Raw genomic sequence first — 13,262 nt, 5'->3', positions numbered from 1 at the left:
AAGTTCATATAAACTTTGCCTAAATTAATGCAAAATGAGCTGGAAATGTAATGTTTAGTTTCATCAGTCATTATTCACTTTTTTAACAACAGAAGAGAACCCCACTACTTAATTGTATCACAGTTCACACTTCTGAACCCGGGAGACAAAGACAGCTACTTGATTTTAATTTCAAAGTAGATAAAATCACCACCAGTGAACATAATTACCCCATTCACTGGAAGCACTGCTCTGATTTGATGTAATCAAGCATGTCCCACTGTCTTTGATTCTGGGGTATTGAACATTTCTACTGTTTCTTTCCCACCTCTGTTCACCCAGACCTCTAAGACACAGGCCCTGCTATCATCTTGAAATGCTGGCGGACTCCGTAGTTAAAGTAAACTATGAATAATAGACCAAAGGGGAACCCAGTGGCCTGTGAATTGCTGAAAAAAATCCATAGTTGCTGGAAAAAGTTGTCTGGTAACAGCGCCAGTGTGTTTCACACCTGTACTGAGAAACATCTTAAATACTCTGGGCTTGTTTGGTCAATGTTTTTGTGATAATTTGCAAGATTAAGGAGGAAAATCCATTCTCTCTCATCCACACGGCACAGCTCCCTGAAAAGTAGCAACAGCAACAGAATTACCAGGAAAACAACTTTTCTGTCTTTCCCCAGAGAAGTAGCCCATTACGACTAATGCTTTGACATATGTTTAGGTGGAGATTGAAATTGACTCTACAAGACAAAAGCAGGGGTTTTATTGTTTGACAAATGTGAATATCAAGACAAGCGTGCCTCTGCCTCACATTCCGGTCCCCTATTTGAGCTTGTTAGTCTTTTGATTACCACCCAGAACACCCGTTAGTGTTCTGAGCCACGAATAATTGGCACTATCAGATTAAAAATAAAACACCTACTTCTTACTTCAAAGTAAAGTTACATATTTTTTTCCTCATCTTAAGCCTGGGAGACTTGCTGTGCCTGTTTGAATGTGACAGTTTGAGGGAAAAGGACCAGAAAGAGCTCATTTGCAGAGAATGACTGCTGCTGACTGGTGTGTGTGCTTTGAGGGTTTGGACTTTGTGAGGCACAAAGCCACAGAAAAATACGTTTTCAGATACTTGCAACACACAAGGGAGAGAGCTGAGTCAGTATAGGAGCAGATAGGGGCAGATTGAGATTAAGTAGCCACCAGGGGTCCTTGTGGGGGGCCAGGGAAGGCCAGCAAATTCAGCTGTGTCTCATATTTCACCAAGGAAGAGAGTGCAGAGGAATAACCACTGGAAGCCCCATGTGTGTTTGTACCTTGCGTAAAAAGGGTTGTGCCCTTCTGATAGATGGCAAGTTGCTGACATGGTGGTTCAGATACATTTAAAGGATCTTGGCACAATATATCCTCAGTATTTCAGACCTTATAGAAACTATGATGTCAGTGAATCCGGTAGATGGCGCTGTTGCAGTGCCTCCAGCACCCAGCAGCAGCATCCAGAGCGCAGCGCACCCTTAATGTTGAAACAGTCTCCACTGTAGTGGTGGCCAGGCAGGCATATGTTTGTGGGGGTGAGGAGCAGGACCATGATACTTGTCTCCAGCCTTGATGAGGATTTAAACTTACAGTAGCTGCCCCGCTAAGTGGCCTTGAGGATGTACGGGGATGGAGAGGGCACAGTGTGGGACCGGGTCGGGCGGCCCCACCGGGACTGTATGTGCTACCTTGGACCTCCTACTACTTTGATGCCGATGTAAGACATTTGAACTTTTACAAATGCATTGCAGAGCGACAGGAGGCAGGGCCACACCTGTTGCGCGCTTGATTTCACGTATTGATACAGTCAAATTGACTTTGTGTGGCAGAGGTGATACAAAGATTCATTATATCTGGAAAGTGTTATTCTCTGTGAATTTGATTGATGTTTTAAATCCAACTGAGGGCTGTTTGGGAGCTCTGATAAAAAAAACAGATTATACGGGCTATGATTGGGGTATGGCAGCACAGGGGGGATTTTACACACCGATTTTCTCTGAGTGGGTCAGTAAATCATGTTTTGCTTTCACACGCTGGCGGTTTCATAACAGCTGAGAGGCTGTCAGGTCACCACTGTGCTACTTTGTCAGGTGTATGGCACTACAGAGCTTTAATGCTGCTATATTCAGCCATTATTTGTCATGTTTATCATCTCACCTGCTGGACACAAAGTAACATGTATTTATCTCCTGTGCGTGATAAAATGATGACATGATATGATGGGCTGTGGTGGTGGAGGCTGCGCGCAGTTTTGTGCTCCACTGCCTATACATGAAGCCCGGAGCTGTCACAAGTGCTCCCCCTCCGTCTCTACAAATCACTCACGATCGATTCATTAGTTTCAGATTCCTATAATCCTATAATAGGAGTTGCACAGTATACAACAGTTGCAGGAGCAGTCACTTTGGTTTAGTGTCTCTCACAGTGTTGCTGTGCGGACGCAGGGCCAGTGAAGGATGATGATTTCTGTACTGTACAAGAGAGGAGCTGCAGGGGCCCTTAACATACAACACTGACTTCCCCTGCTTCAGCCAATGAGCACTCTTGTCTTATCAAGTCATATACAAGCTTTACATGCTCCCCTTTTTCCGTTTTTGCCAAGCGGTCTCACTTTTGTCTTGTAACACCCGCCACCCATTGTTCTCTCTTCCCAGCGGGATGCGCAAGTCGCCCGACGTGAGCCCCAGAAGGCTTTCGGACATCAGCCCTCAGCTCAGACAGCTCAAGTACCTGGTGGTGGACGAGGCCATCAAAGAGGACCTCAAGTCCTCGCGCTCAGTGGAGGACATCAACAGCGCGTCCATAGAGGAGCGGATATTGAGAATCACCGGCTATTATGGATACCAGCCTTGGAGCGCAAGCTACAAGAGTGAGTCGGTTTGAATGCATGGAGCTGCTGACTTCTGTGACTACATACTGTGGTGGGCTACATAGTCTATATATGCACTGCTGGCCCACGCAACCAGGCTGTTAGTTCCACTTGGCACAAATTGGCTTACAGAAAACATTAGACTGCTGATGACAATGATTTCATAAATGTGCTGTTAGTTTTTGATGGTGTGCTCTCACTGACATGGTTAGATGCTCTATGTGGGTGGATGGAGTTAGAGGACTGGGAACTGTGCATGAAGTGTATTAACCTATGGGCAAGCACTTGCAGGTTTCACATTGTTTCTGAGCTCCAGGGATAATGGGAATTGGAAATCTTCCTGCTGCATTGTTTTATTAAGACAGAGGCACATTTAGACATTTTGGCCCCCCAAAATGTAAGGCAGTGTGATGTTTCCCTCTTGAATCCCACCCTCAACTTATTTCTATCCATCCTTCCATCCTAATCCTTTAAAGTCATCTGAATTTGGTGTTAAAGCCAAGTAATGTGTGTGCTGCACAGAACGAAAGAGAGCTTGTCTGAATTACAAAATTATGCTGCGCATATGGTGTCACCGTGATGTTGCACATCTTCATCATTATTTCCACTAAATCCAAATTTGCACATTCTGATAATTAGTTTCTAAATGTTGTGGTTGGTTGAAGAAGACAGTGGGGATAATGTCTGCTTCACTGGTGTTTGTAGAGCTTGGAGCCAGACAGTGGGGTTTGTTGCTGGGAGCTGTAGATACTTTGAAGAAAAGAAAAAAAAAAGTTGTCAACGCAGCTCTTATTTCCCTCTCTCATTTCCCTGCTCTGCATCATCTCTGCTGTTGATGGATTATAGTCTTGCTTCACTATACTCTGTGTCTCTCCGTCTCACTGTGGTGGTGTCGGGACAAACCACAGTCTTAACAACTGTCAGCCTGCTGTTCATTCATTTGTTGTTGCATGCTGGGATGCGAATGCTTTCAGTAATGTTTTGCCAGTTGATGACCTTTAGCTGGTAGCTGTGGAAAATTTTGTAAATTTCATATGAGAGACTGCAATATTTAACAGCTGTAAGGCTACTTTCAGATTCATAGGCCTATACCTAACATCTGAGCACTGTTGACTTCACAGGACTGCTGCTGTTCAGATCTGAATTTGTCTTCTTTCATATCTTCTGGTGTTGTGACAATAGTGGAATATTCCACAATGGCCTGATTGAATAGGGGGGCTCATAGCTGTGGTGATCATGACTCAAGATTGAAACACATCTTTTTTTTGTTAGAAGGAGAGAGCCCCATATTTATTTGATGAAATACACTTTATTCTGTCTTCTGCTGGGCTGCCAAACCAACTGCTGTTAAATATAAATCAGTAAGTTGTATTTTTATACACTAAACTTTAATTATCTTAACCCCAGTCTGAAATCATCTTTTTTTTATGTGCAGGTAATTTATAAACTTATTTAAGAGCTGTGACTCAAATTGATTCAAGAATGTTATCATCTGTATAACAACTATTTTCCATTTTCCAGTCGCCTAATTATAAAAGCTGTTGTGGAACTCACTTAACGGCAAGTTTGTTGGATTGAATGTGCTTTTATTAAACTGAATGAGAGTTACCACACAAGTGTCCACTTCACTTTAAATGAGATAACTGGTGGCTTTAATTCCAAAACAAACTGTCCATGTTGAGAAAAGGAATGTTTCCCTGAAAAAAACAGCCACTGTGTTGAATTATATATCACATCCTCTGTCCCTTAAAATAGAAATTTGTTGACGGCAGTCATATTGCAAATAAAACATTTCATGATGAGTTACACCATTGCATCAGACGCTTTCCTGCGTATGTGGCCATCAGGGGACACTTGTGTTTTGCCTTTCAGGAAGTGTTGGGTTTGCTTAGCTTATTTCTGTTTCTAGCAAACCGAACCTAAATTGAAATTAAAATTCACCATGCTCCAAATCCGCACAGTTGTCATTTCCTTCTGGACTCCCTACAGAAGTTACAGAAGAACTAAATCAGCCCACAACCTCCTCCAGTGCACACAACCTGACTACTCAGAACTGCGCTGGCAACTAGAAAGCAATGGCTAATGGCTAAAGAGTAGAGGGCTGATGCTGAAGGCAGCCAATTTCAAGAGAGGTGGGAGGCTGAGTAATTCTCAGTGGAGTGCAAAGAGATGCCTGTTTGTTTCATTTACCACCAACCTTTCCAAATTGGCACATGTGCTTTTTCACACAGCAGTCAGCAGAGTGAGAGGAAAAGTGGAGCTCGTAGTAAGCCATGACTCAGGCTGAGGATGAGAGATGGCTGTGTGACTTAATGGATCATCTCTATAATGTGAATATGAGACTGCGGGCTTCACAAACATGCAGGATGCAGTAATAGCCCTTTTAGCATAACTGCATGTGTAATAGAGCCAAATGCAACATGAAAACATTGCTCATTTATCAAAGCGTGACTGGGAGTCACGTTCCCTTGAGTGGTGTTCATGTAAACTCAAAGCAGGATAAAGCATGAGTTTGCTTTTGATGTAGTAGATATAAGTAATATGCTTTAGGTTTGTCCCTTTTATGCTGGGATGCCACAGCCCAGTATCCAGGCTTTCGTAGCATGTGTGGACCCAGCTATGTATGTGCTCAGCTACCTGCAATATCTTCTGTTTGATTCACAGACTTATGTAGCATCTCTCTTCTGTCTCTCTGTCCACTGCAGTAAATTGATAAACATGCAAATACAGCCAAAATGATAGTAAACCATTCTATTCTCAGTGAACATCAGCAAATCCTTCCTCGTACCCGGGAGAAAAACACTCTCACTCCACTTTGAAAATGGCCGTAGATGGAGGGATTGATGTCTGTATCAAAGAAAAGGTCACTGGTTACTGGAGATAGGTTACTGGAGAGAATATACTGAGCTATGATATCTATATATTATATATATATAAGTTCATTTTATCTTTAAGGTTTAGCTTTTTTTTTGTTTCTGCATGGGAAATTAAAACTAGAGCTAAAGGGGTGTACTTTCTAGGTTCAATTAAAGAGTTAGAAACTGACGGCAAAGACCATTAGACTGTCAGTACTCTAGCTTTGACATAAAGTGGCAGTGCAGCGGTGCTATCAGTGCTACAGAAACTCTAACGTATTATCTCATTTGTGTCCATCCACCGTGGAGGATGACTCCTGCTGAATTGGAACAAAATGTCATCTTATAAAATCAGGCCACATCATGATTAATAAAACATAAATGAATGTCCTCTTCCCAAAGCGATTAGGATTTTGCCCCGAACAGAAACTGAATTTGATATTGGTGCTGCAGGTTATCTACTCAAGGATACAAGGGAACTCTTTACATGCAGGGGAAGTGGAGAGTTTAAACTTTTATTTAAACTGAGCGTCATCACTTTCCCCTTTGCCTGGGGAGTCCTTGGCACACAAGACTCAAATTTAGCTGAAGCCAAACCACTTAAAATCATTTTGAATTTAATGTTTTAGGGCGTTTAACAGATCGTGTTTATCTTACAGGTCAATGATTTTTCTGATTGATTGATTGATTGATTATGTTGTTTTTGCATTAGTGTGTAGTAACTATTATAAAGACTCATTTCAGTGCTTTAAAAGAAAAGGCTTCTCTCAGACATGCAGGAGCAATATGAAAAGGATCGTAGCCACGGAAGGAACCTGAAACTGTTTTTCTTTCTTTTTAATTTAATTTTACTTTAACAACCAAAACTTTTGATTCTTTTGCTATCCCCAAATGAAGTTAAGAACATGCTTATAGCAAGTACACTTAAAGATAACATTATAACAGATAACAGAGCAGGCTTTTCCAGAGTTAAGTCCCTGGACAAGTTCAGGCTAAAAAGCTTTTTTTTTTTTTTACATCAGATTCTCGTGGACAGAAATGCTGTTCTCTAAGGTTGGACCTTTCCTTAGCCTGGGAAATTGTCCCTTTAGGTTTGTTAAGCTCCACGGAGAAGTGAAACATTTGTCTGACAAACAGACTTTGTTCTTTTCCTAATTTACTTGCGCTATCTATCACAAATGTAGCGTCCCCTCTGGTGCAAATTTAGAGCTTCACGAGGCATGAAATGAGGTTGGATTCTATTTTGAGCTCAGGGTTTGGGCATGATGAGATGCAACAGTGGAGCAGGTTGGAAAGAGCCCTTATGTACGCATGTACACGTTGACTGTTGGCAATATTAGGACAGCTGGAAGGGACGGGCAAGGTGGGGGCCCACGGTGGCTGACGAGTATAATGACACCTTTCAACTCAGCTGGAGCTGAGGAGAAAGGCATGAATAGTTATGCAGATACACGCTCTTGCCTGCTCAGCTTCTTACAGATGAATCCAGCTTGCATACAGGCTTGGATGCAAACTTCTATAAGTCAATGAACAAGAACTTTTTCTTAGAATCTGTCCAACAACAGTGTCCAAAAATTAATCAGAGTGAAACATACCAGCTGAATAAAATGCTGGCAGTGTAAGTTCCTGAAAACCACAGATATGTACGTATGTTTTATACGATAAGAAAAAGTTTTAGTATTTCTATCTGTGGAGTGAAACTATAGAACCGTTTGAATGTGGAGCTCAAGAAATGTCCAAACATAAACCAAAGATGTTTTCGAAAGGTACAATGAAGAATGTGTTTGACTATCAGCAGGTGTTTACTCTTTATTCATTCATTTATTTAGAGGGGGTTGATAGTGTGACACCTAGGCAAGACGGCTGCCAAGCAGCAGACCACTGTTTGAGACCAGGGATATTTTCAGCCATCTTTGTATTGATCAAACTGATTTTTTTTTCTCACCCTAACTGAGTGGTTTTTGTGCCTAAACCTAACCACACATTAACCATAGCTTAAAGTTCAAAATTCAAAATCTAAAGAAATGCAAAGTGTCAATATGTCTGCTACATATAAAACGAGCAAATTTAACATATAAAGCCAACATTTATTCTGGAGACTGGGTTGAGCCTCAATAGACCATAATGCAATGCAGCCACTAGAAGTTCTATTGTGAGTGAAGGTTACAGCTCACACTTTCTCTCACAGACAAGAGCTGTTTTTCTGCTATCACTGTTGCTCTCTTTGAAGTATAATCCACAGCTGAGTGCGACAAGCTTGAGCATGTTGTCTGAGGGTTGGCTAAGAGCACTCTGGGAAATGTACACACAGAGGGGTCACAGCCACACAGAGATAAGTTCATTGATTCAGTGGGTAGAAAAAAATGTCTTTTATCCCTTTTTTATCTGTGTTCACTGTGTGTATCAGACTGAAAGTGAAACCTCTCCAACCTTGATCAACGTCCTCCACATCTGTAGCTCTCATCCAAGTCAAGCGGCTGCACGCACTGAACAGGCACAAGTCTTTCCATGCAGGCTGATGTTCAGTCAAGGGTACGAGATCATCCTCATATGTAAACAGACTCAGCGTTATACTCAAAATTTGCACTTGTTCACATGCTCACATGCACAGCCATCCACAAAGCAAATAGAGACAACAACAGTACATTATTTAGGTAAACAGTTCATTACCTTGCAGGGCTGCGTCTCTGTAATGTTCCTGTGTCTTTAAGCATACATTTTTAAAACACTGCAACCATGTTTTAGTGATGTGCATAACATACAATATATGAAAAAAACTCATATACCCAGAGGACTTGAGCATCATGATATATTAAATATTTTATGCAAATGGGTTATATGACCATATGGTGTCAGCATCTGACATGTTGCCTCAGCAGGATGATTCTGACAAACAGTCCGTATCCTCTTGTGGGTATTTGTGTATCAATAACAGTGGAGTCTAACTCATCAGCGAAGGAACCGAGGCATCGTCTCTGCAGGAACAGTGAAAAGCTTTAGCTCGTAGTCTCTCAGGGACTGGAAAGTCAGTAATGTCCTGTTTTTTGTCCTGTTTTAAAGGGCTAGTGTGCAGGATTTAGTGACATCTTGTGGTGAGGTTGCAGATTGCAACAAACTGAAACTTCCTCACCTTTCCCTTTCCAAGCATGCAGTGGAATCTATGGTGGCTTTCAGGTGCATTTGTGCAACCAAATTTTAGCTGCCACTGTAACAGAGCCTTTAGAATGTTAGAGCCAGTGTTTTGTTAGTGCGCTCTGGGCAACTGTAGAAACATGGCGGTGCAACATGGTGGGCTCTGTGAATGAGGATTTACTCCTTGTATGTAGATATGAGTGGCTCATTGTGGCATATGGAGAAATCCAGGGATGTATATCGTTATTCAGTTGTTACACATTGTATTCAATTTCCATTTATTTAAATTTGTTTGAGTTAGACAAATCAGTTTTATGTAGTTTATAGATATCTTCATGTATTTTCCATAACTGCTTTTCCTGTTGGGAGCTGGAGCTATCCCAGCGGACATTTGGCAAGAGGCAGGGTACATCCTGGACAGGTCACCAGACTATCGCAGGGCTGACACATAAAGACAGACAACCATTCACACTCACATTCACACGGCCAATTCAGAGCCACCAATTAACCTGCATGTCTTTGGACTATGAGAAGAAGCTGGAGTACCCGGAGAAAACCCACGCTGACACAGGGAGAACATGCAAACACAGAAGGGCTCCCCCACCCTGGGGTTCGAACCCTCTTACTGTGAGGTGTTATTTGATAAAAATGAGTTAGAATAATTCAATTAAATATTGCATGGAGTTACTTCGTCCCACTTTGGGTTGTGGCTGCATATATTTATTGTATGAAAATCCTGCCTACAATTTAATATAGTTCATCCAATTATTTATTTTTTGAGTAAGCTAACACAATGACACTTACTTTCAGGTGATTATACACTAAAGAACACATCATTATGAATGTTATATTCCACTTCTGCCAATATATCCCCCTAAATCCTACACACTGGTCCTTTAAAACAAAGTGCATTTAGTGCAGAGCACACTGCCCCAGCTCTATAGGAATTTAACTGGAAAACATTTCTAACTTGGTTCAACATGTTTAAATATTAATCAGAATCATTTATGTTTTTGAGAGCATGGCTCCAGCGTTATACTGTAAGGTTGGAGTGTCTTAAAAAACACTGTGTATCGGCACCCATATGAATTTCTAACTCCAGTCAGTCCTTGAATAATTTCCCCACCGTGTTTCAAAAACACTGTTTCAGCAGAACATTTCTAGTTTCATGTTCTGGCCAAGTGGTGCAAGCAAGGCTTCTCTGAACAAGTGTGTTTTAGTTTTTTTTCTTCTTCTTTTTTTTTTGTTCATCTCCTGTACAGTAGAAGCAGCTTCTGTTGCGTAACATCACATCTATAATTGAGAAGGATGCATAGATTATCAGACACCTGCTCCTGTAGTCCCGCTTGTACCCAGTGGACTGCAGGAGCTGCGAATCAGCTATACCACTTTGAAGAAGAAAAACCTCCAGTGTTGTGTCTTTCAGCTTCTCATTTTTGCTCTCAGCGTCATCCAAAGTGGTGGAGATTATCGTGGATAGAGGGGTGGATGCAGAGGAGCAAATGAGACCCACCAATTCAGTGGGCTTGTAACAGTATTGTGGAACACATACTGTCTTAGTTTAGAGCTGGGTATTGCATAGAGGACTCCTTTTGCACAGAGACACTTTGCTTGATGGCATGGCTAACATTTTGCACGCATATACTTGTGGAGCATCTGTGTACCTTATGTAATATCTGAGACAACTGGTTGCCTTAGCCTGATATTGTTCATGCTTGTGTTTCTCGAAATTAACCCTGAAGACAATAGCGCTAACTGGATCACGGCAGTTCTCAGTGCTCACTCTACCTTGTAATGGAAATCCTGTCAGTTTAACGCCAAATGCTCTCCTGCTGTCATCCCTTTTTCCTCCTCCCTCCTTTTATCTGCTGTTAATTAGAAGTTGTGAAGTGATGACTCCTACCTCTGCGTAATTAATCCAGGGTCTGCTGTGGCCACACACAGCACATCATTGTCTGCGTTAGCCACAGAAGAGCAGAGCTCGGGAACAGAGAGAGCAAAGTGTAAATGGGGTTGTACAAGTAATTAGGGGGCTTATGTGGGCATCTTGATATGAGAGGATGAGTACTGATGGCAGCTTGCAGCACCGATACACAAAAACAAAAGCCTCTCGTCAACTCCTAACTGCTTAACTGTTCCTGCTAGAGGAACACTTCACCCACAAAATGATCATTTGTATATCGTCGTGAAGTAAATGTTTTTTTTCACATTAATCCATGGCGGAGAAAGAATCCAAAAATGCAGAGAATTCTCAATCAATTGGAGTAAAAGGGGTCCATGTTGAACATCAGTGCGTTCACCACGTACTTCCCATGCTGATGGGATAGACTGCATTGTTTCAAAGTGAGAGATGAGAGGCTGCCAGTGTTTGTAGAACTCAGAAAATTTGATCTTTTCCAGTTTCAGAAATGACATTAAATCCTGCAGCCAGGACGTATTTGAGGGGGCTGAGCAATTTTTTCCAAAAGAGGAGGATTCGACAAGGAGCTATTAAAGATGCAAAAGAAATTACAGTCCTTTGTTTAGCAGTCATTCTAACAGCCTCCCTGGGGATACCAAAGATGGTGATCTGAGGCGATGGGTCTAGAGTCAGTTCCAATATCTTTGTTATAACATCAAAAAATGATCTCCAGTATTCCACAAGGCTCAGGCATGACCAGAACATATGAATCAAGTTTGCTGGCGCCTGAGAGGATCTGTCACAAATGTCATAGAGGTTTGGATAGATCATTGATAATCTGGCTTTGCTAAAAGGGATCCTGTGAAGAACTGAATGAGGCTAAGCCTTGCACAAGATGAGGATACATTTATTTGTTAGAGAGTTTTTTAACAGCTGTTTTGATATAGTTTTGCTAAACGCAGTCCCCTATGACTTTAAGAATTGTCTGCGAATTTGGCTTCTTCATTCTTCGTCAAATTGTTGTTCATTCTCCGGCATGCATGCAAAAAATAAAAAAAATGGTGTGAGTAACTGATACACAAATGGTCATTTTCTGGGTGGTGTATTCCTTTAAGTGTGAGACTTCAAACATAATTTTGTGTCCGCTTCTTCTGCTTAAAGCAGTTAGAGCAGTGAATGCAGAAGTCAGTTATATGACGGAAGAAAAAGAGATAAGACCGCTAACTTGACACTTGCACCTGTGCCAAGTGTCAAGAGTGAAAGTATGGAAGAGTAAAAAAAAGAAACAAAGTCAGCTCTATCCCAGTCCAGTAGTTTTATCATTGGTTTGGGAGAAAAGTGTTGTATCCACTGACCTAGTTATAAAAAGTTGAGCACGTCTGTCATATCCCCGCGCCTCTTCTCCTATTTGCCAGAGCAATCTTTTCCTCGTGCCATTTCAATTTCTCAATCACATTGAGTTCTTAGTAAAATATAAGCTTCCTTTACCTTTTCTGCCTGATTTGCATATCCCATTACACATTAAGCTCCTGAACTGATATTCCCTTTCATATTCTATACTCCCACAGCTATATGCGGGGTTGGTGCATGACCGTCAGCTGACCCTTTCACTGCATCGAGGCCTGAGATGCTGCAGAATCCAGCACTAACAACACTGTCAGTCTGATTTAGAGACATTGCATTAGAGATCTATAGCAGCAGCAAGAAAATAAAAGACAGTAGATAGACAAGGTGTGAAGTATGTCAATGAGTTTGCTCCTCTTATAGCTGCCTGTGATGAACCCACAGAGTTATCACCCTCAGCTCTGCGGAGTGTTTGAGCTCTAAAATACTGGCTGTACATAAAGTGCTCAGCAGCAAACAGCAAGCGAAGTTAACAACTAGTGCTGCTAAAGAAACAGATATTTCACTCAGGAGATGGTGTAGATGAAAACAGAGCTGAGTGAAAGAGGAGAGTGAAAATGGAACTCAGATTTGTCTGGAGGCCAGAAACACATTTCAATCTGAATGATAATGTTGCTCAGTGTTTACTAGATCTGTAAATAGGAAAACTTTTGCTAACAAATTCACTCTTAAAACTTTATATGTCGGTGTTCTGTTAACAGCTTTGGACTGTTCACAGCTATGTGTTTGAAATACTTATTGAAGTAATAAATGCTGTTTCCATTTTTGCTTGTTTGAATAGAATTACAAATGTGCAAATAACTTGTTTGCCACTGCAGTACAAGGCTTTTGAAAAGTTTCTTGCACCCTTTTTATGGACATTAGTTGATGTTCTCAAAGCAAACAATAAGGCCTGAAGGCAGTATATGCATTAAAACATCAGAGAATACAAACATGAATAAATTAACATCCATTGCACAGTATTTTCATCATCATACCGTCCCTCAGGTAATCAGACAAAAGTTTAAATGTCAAAACAATCAGCACCCACTGGGGACCCAAATGAGTCACTTTCCAGTCATCAAATGACAACACAGGGCAGTAAACATATT

The 13,262-nt window shown here is 41.4% G+C and overlaps 1 protein-coding gene across 1 annotated transcript in view; it reads left to right on the top strand.

Moving 5' to 3' along the window:
* Window positions 1-1,529: 1,529 nt before the first annotated feature.
* The window catches only part of slc35f3b (solute carrier family 35 member F3b), a 66,218-nt gene continuing 54,485 nt past the window's right edge, over window positions 1,530-13,262 (top strand). Inside the window, exons 1-2 of the mRNA XM_033612606.2 lie at window positions 1,530-1,728; window positions 2,666-2,880. Of these exons, the coding sequence (XP_033468497.1) occupies window positions 1,631-1,728; window positions 2,666-2,880 (313 nt within the window). The 5' untranslated portion in view covers window positions 1,530-1,630. The remainder of the gene's footprint in view (window positions 1,729-2,665; window positions 2,881-13,262) is intronic.

This window comes from Epinephelus lanceolatus, chromosome 17, assembly GCF_041903045.1.
Source record: "Epinephelus lanceolatus isolate andai-2023 chromosome 17, ASM4190304v1, whole genome shotgun sequence".
In the NCBI taxonomy this organism is placed as follows: Eukaryota; Metazoa; Chordata; class Actinopteri; order Perciformes; family Serranidae; genus Epinephelus; species Epinephelus lanceolatus.
The sequence above is the reverse complement of the archived record's forward strand: the minus strand, read 5'-3'. Positions and strand labels throughout refer to the sequence as shown.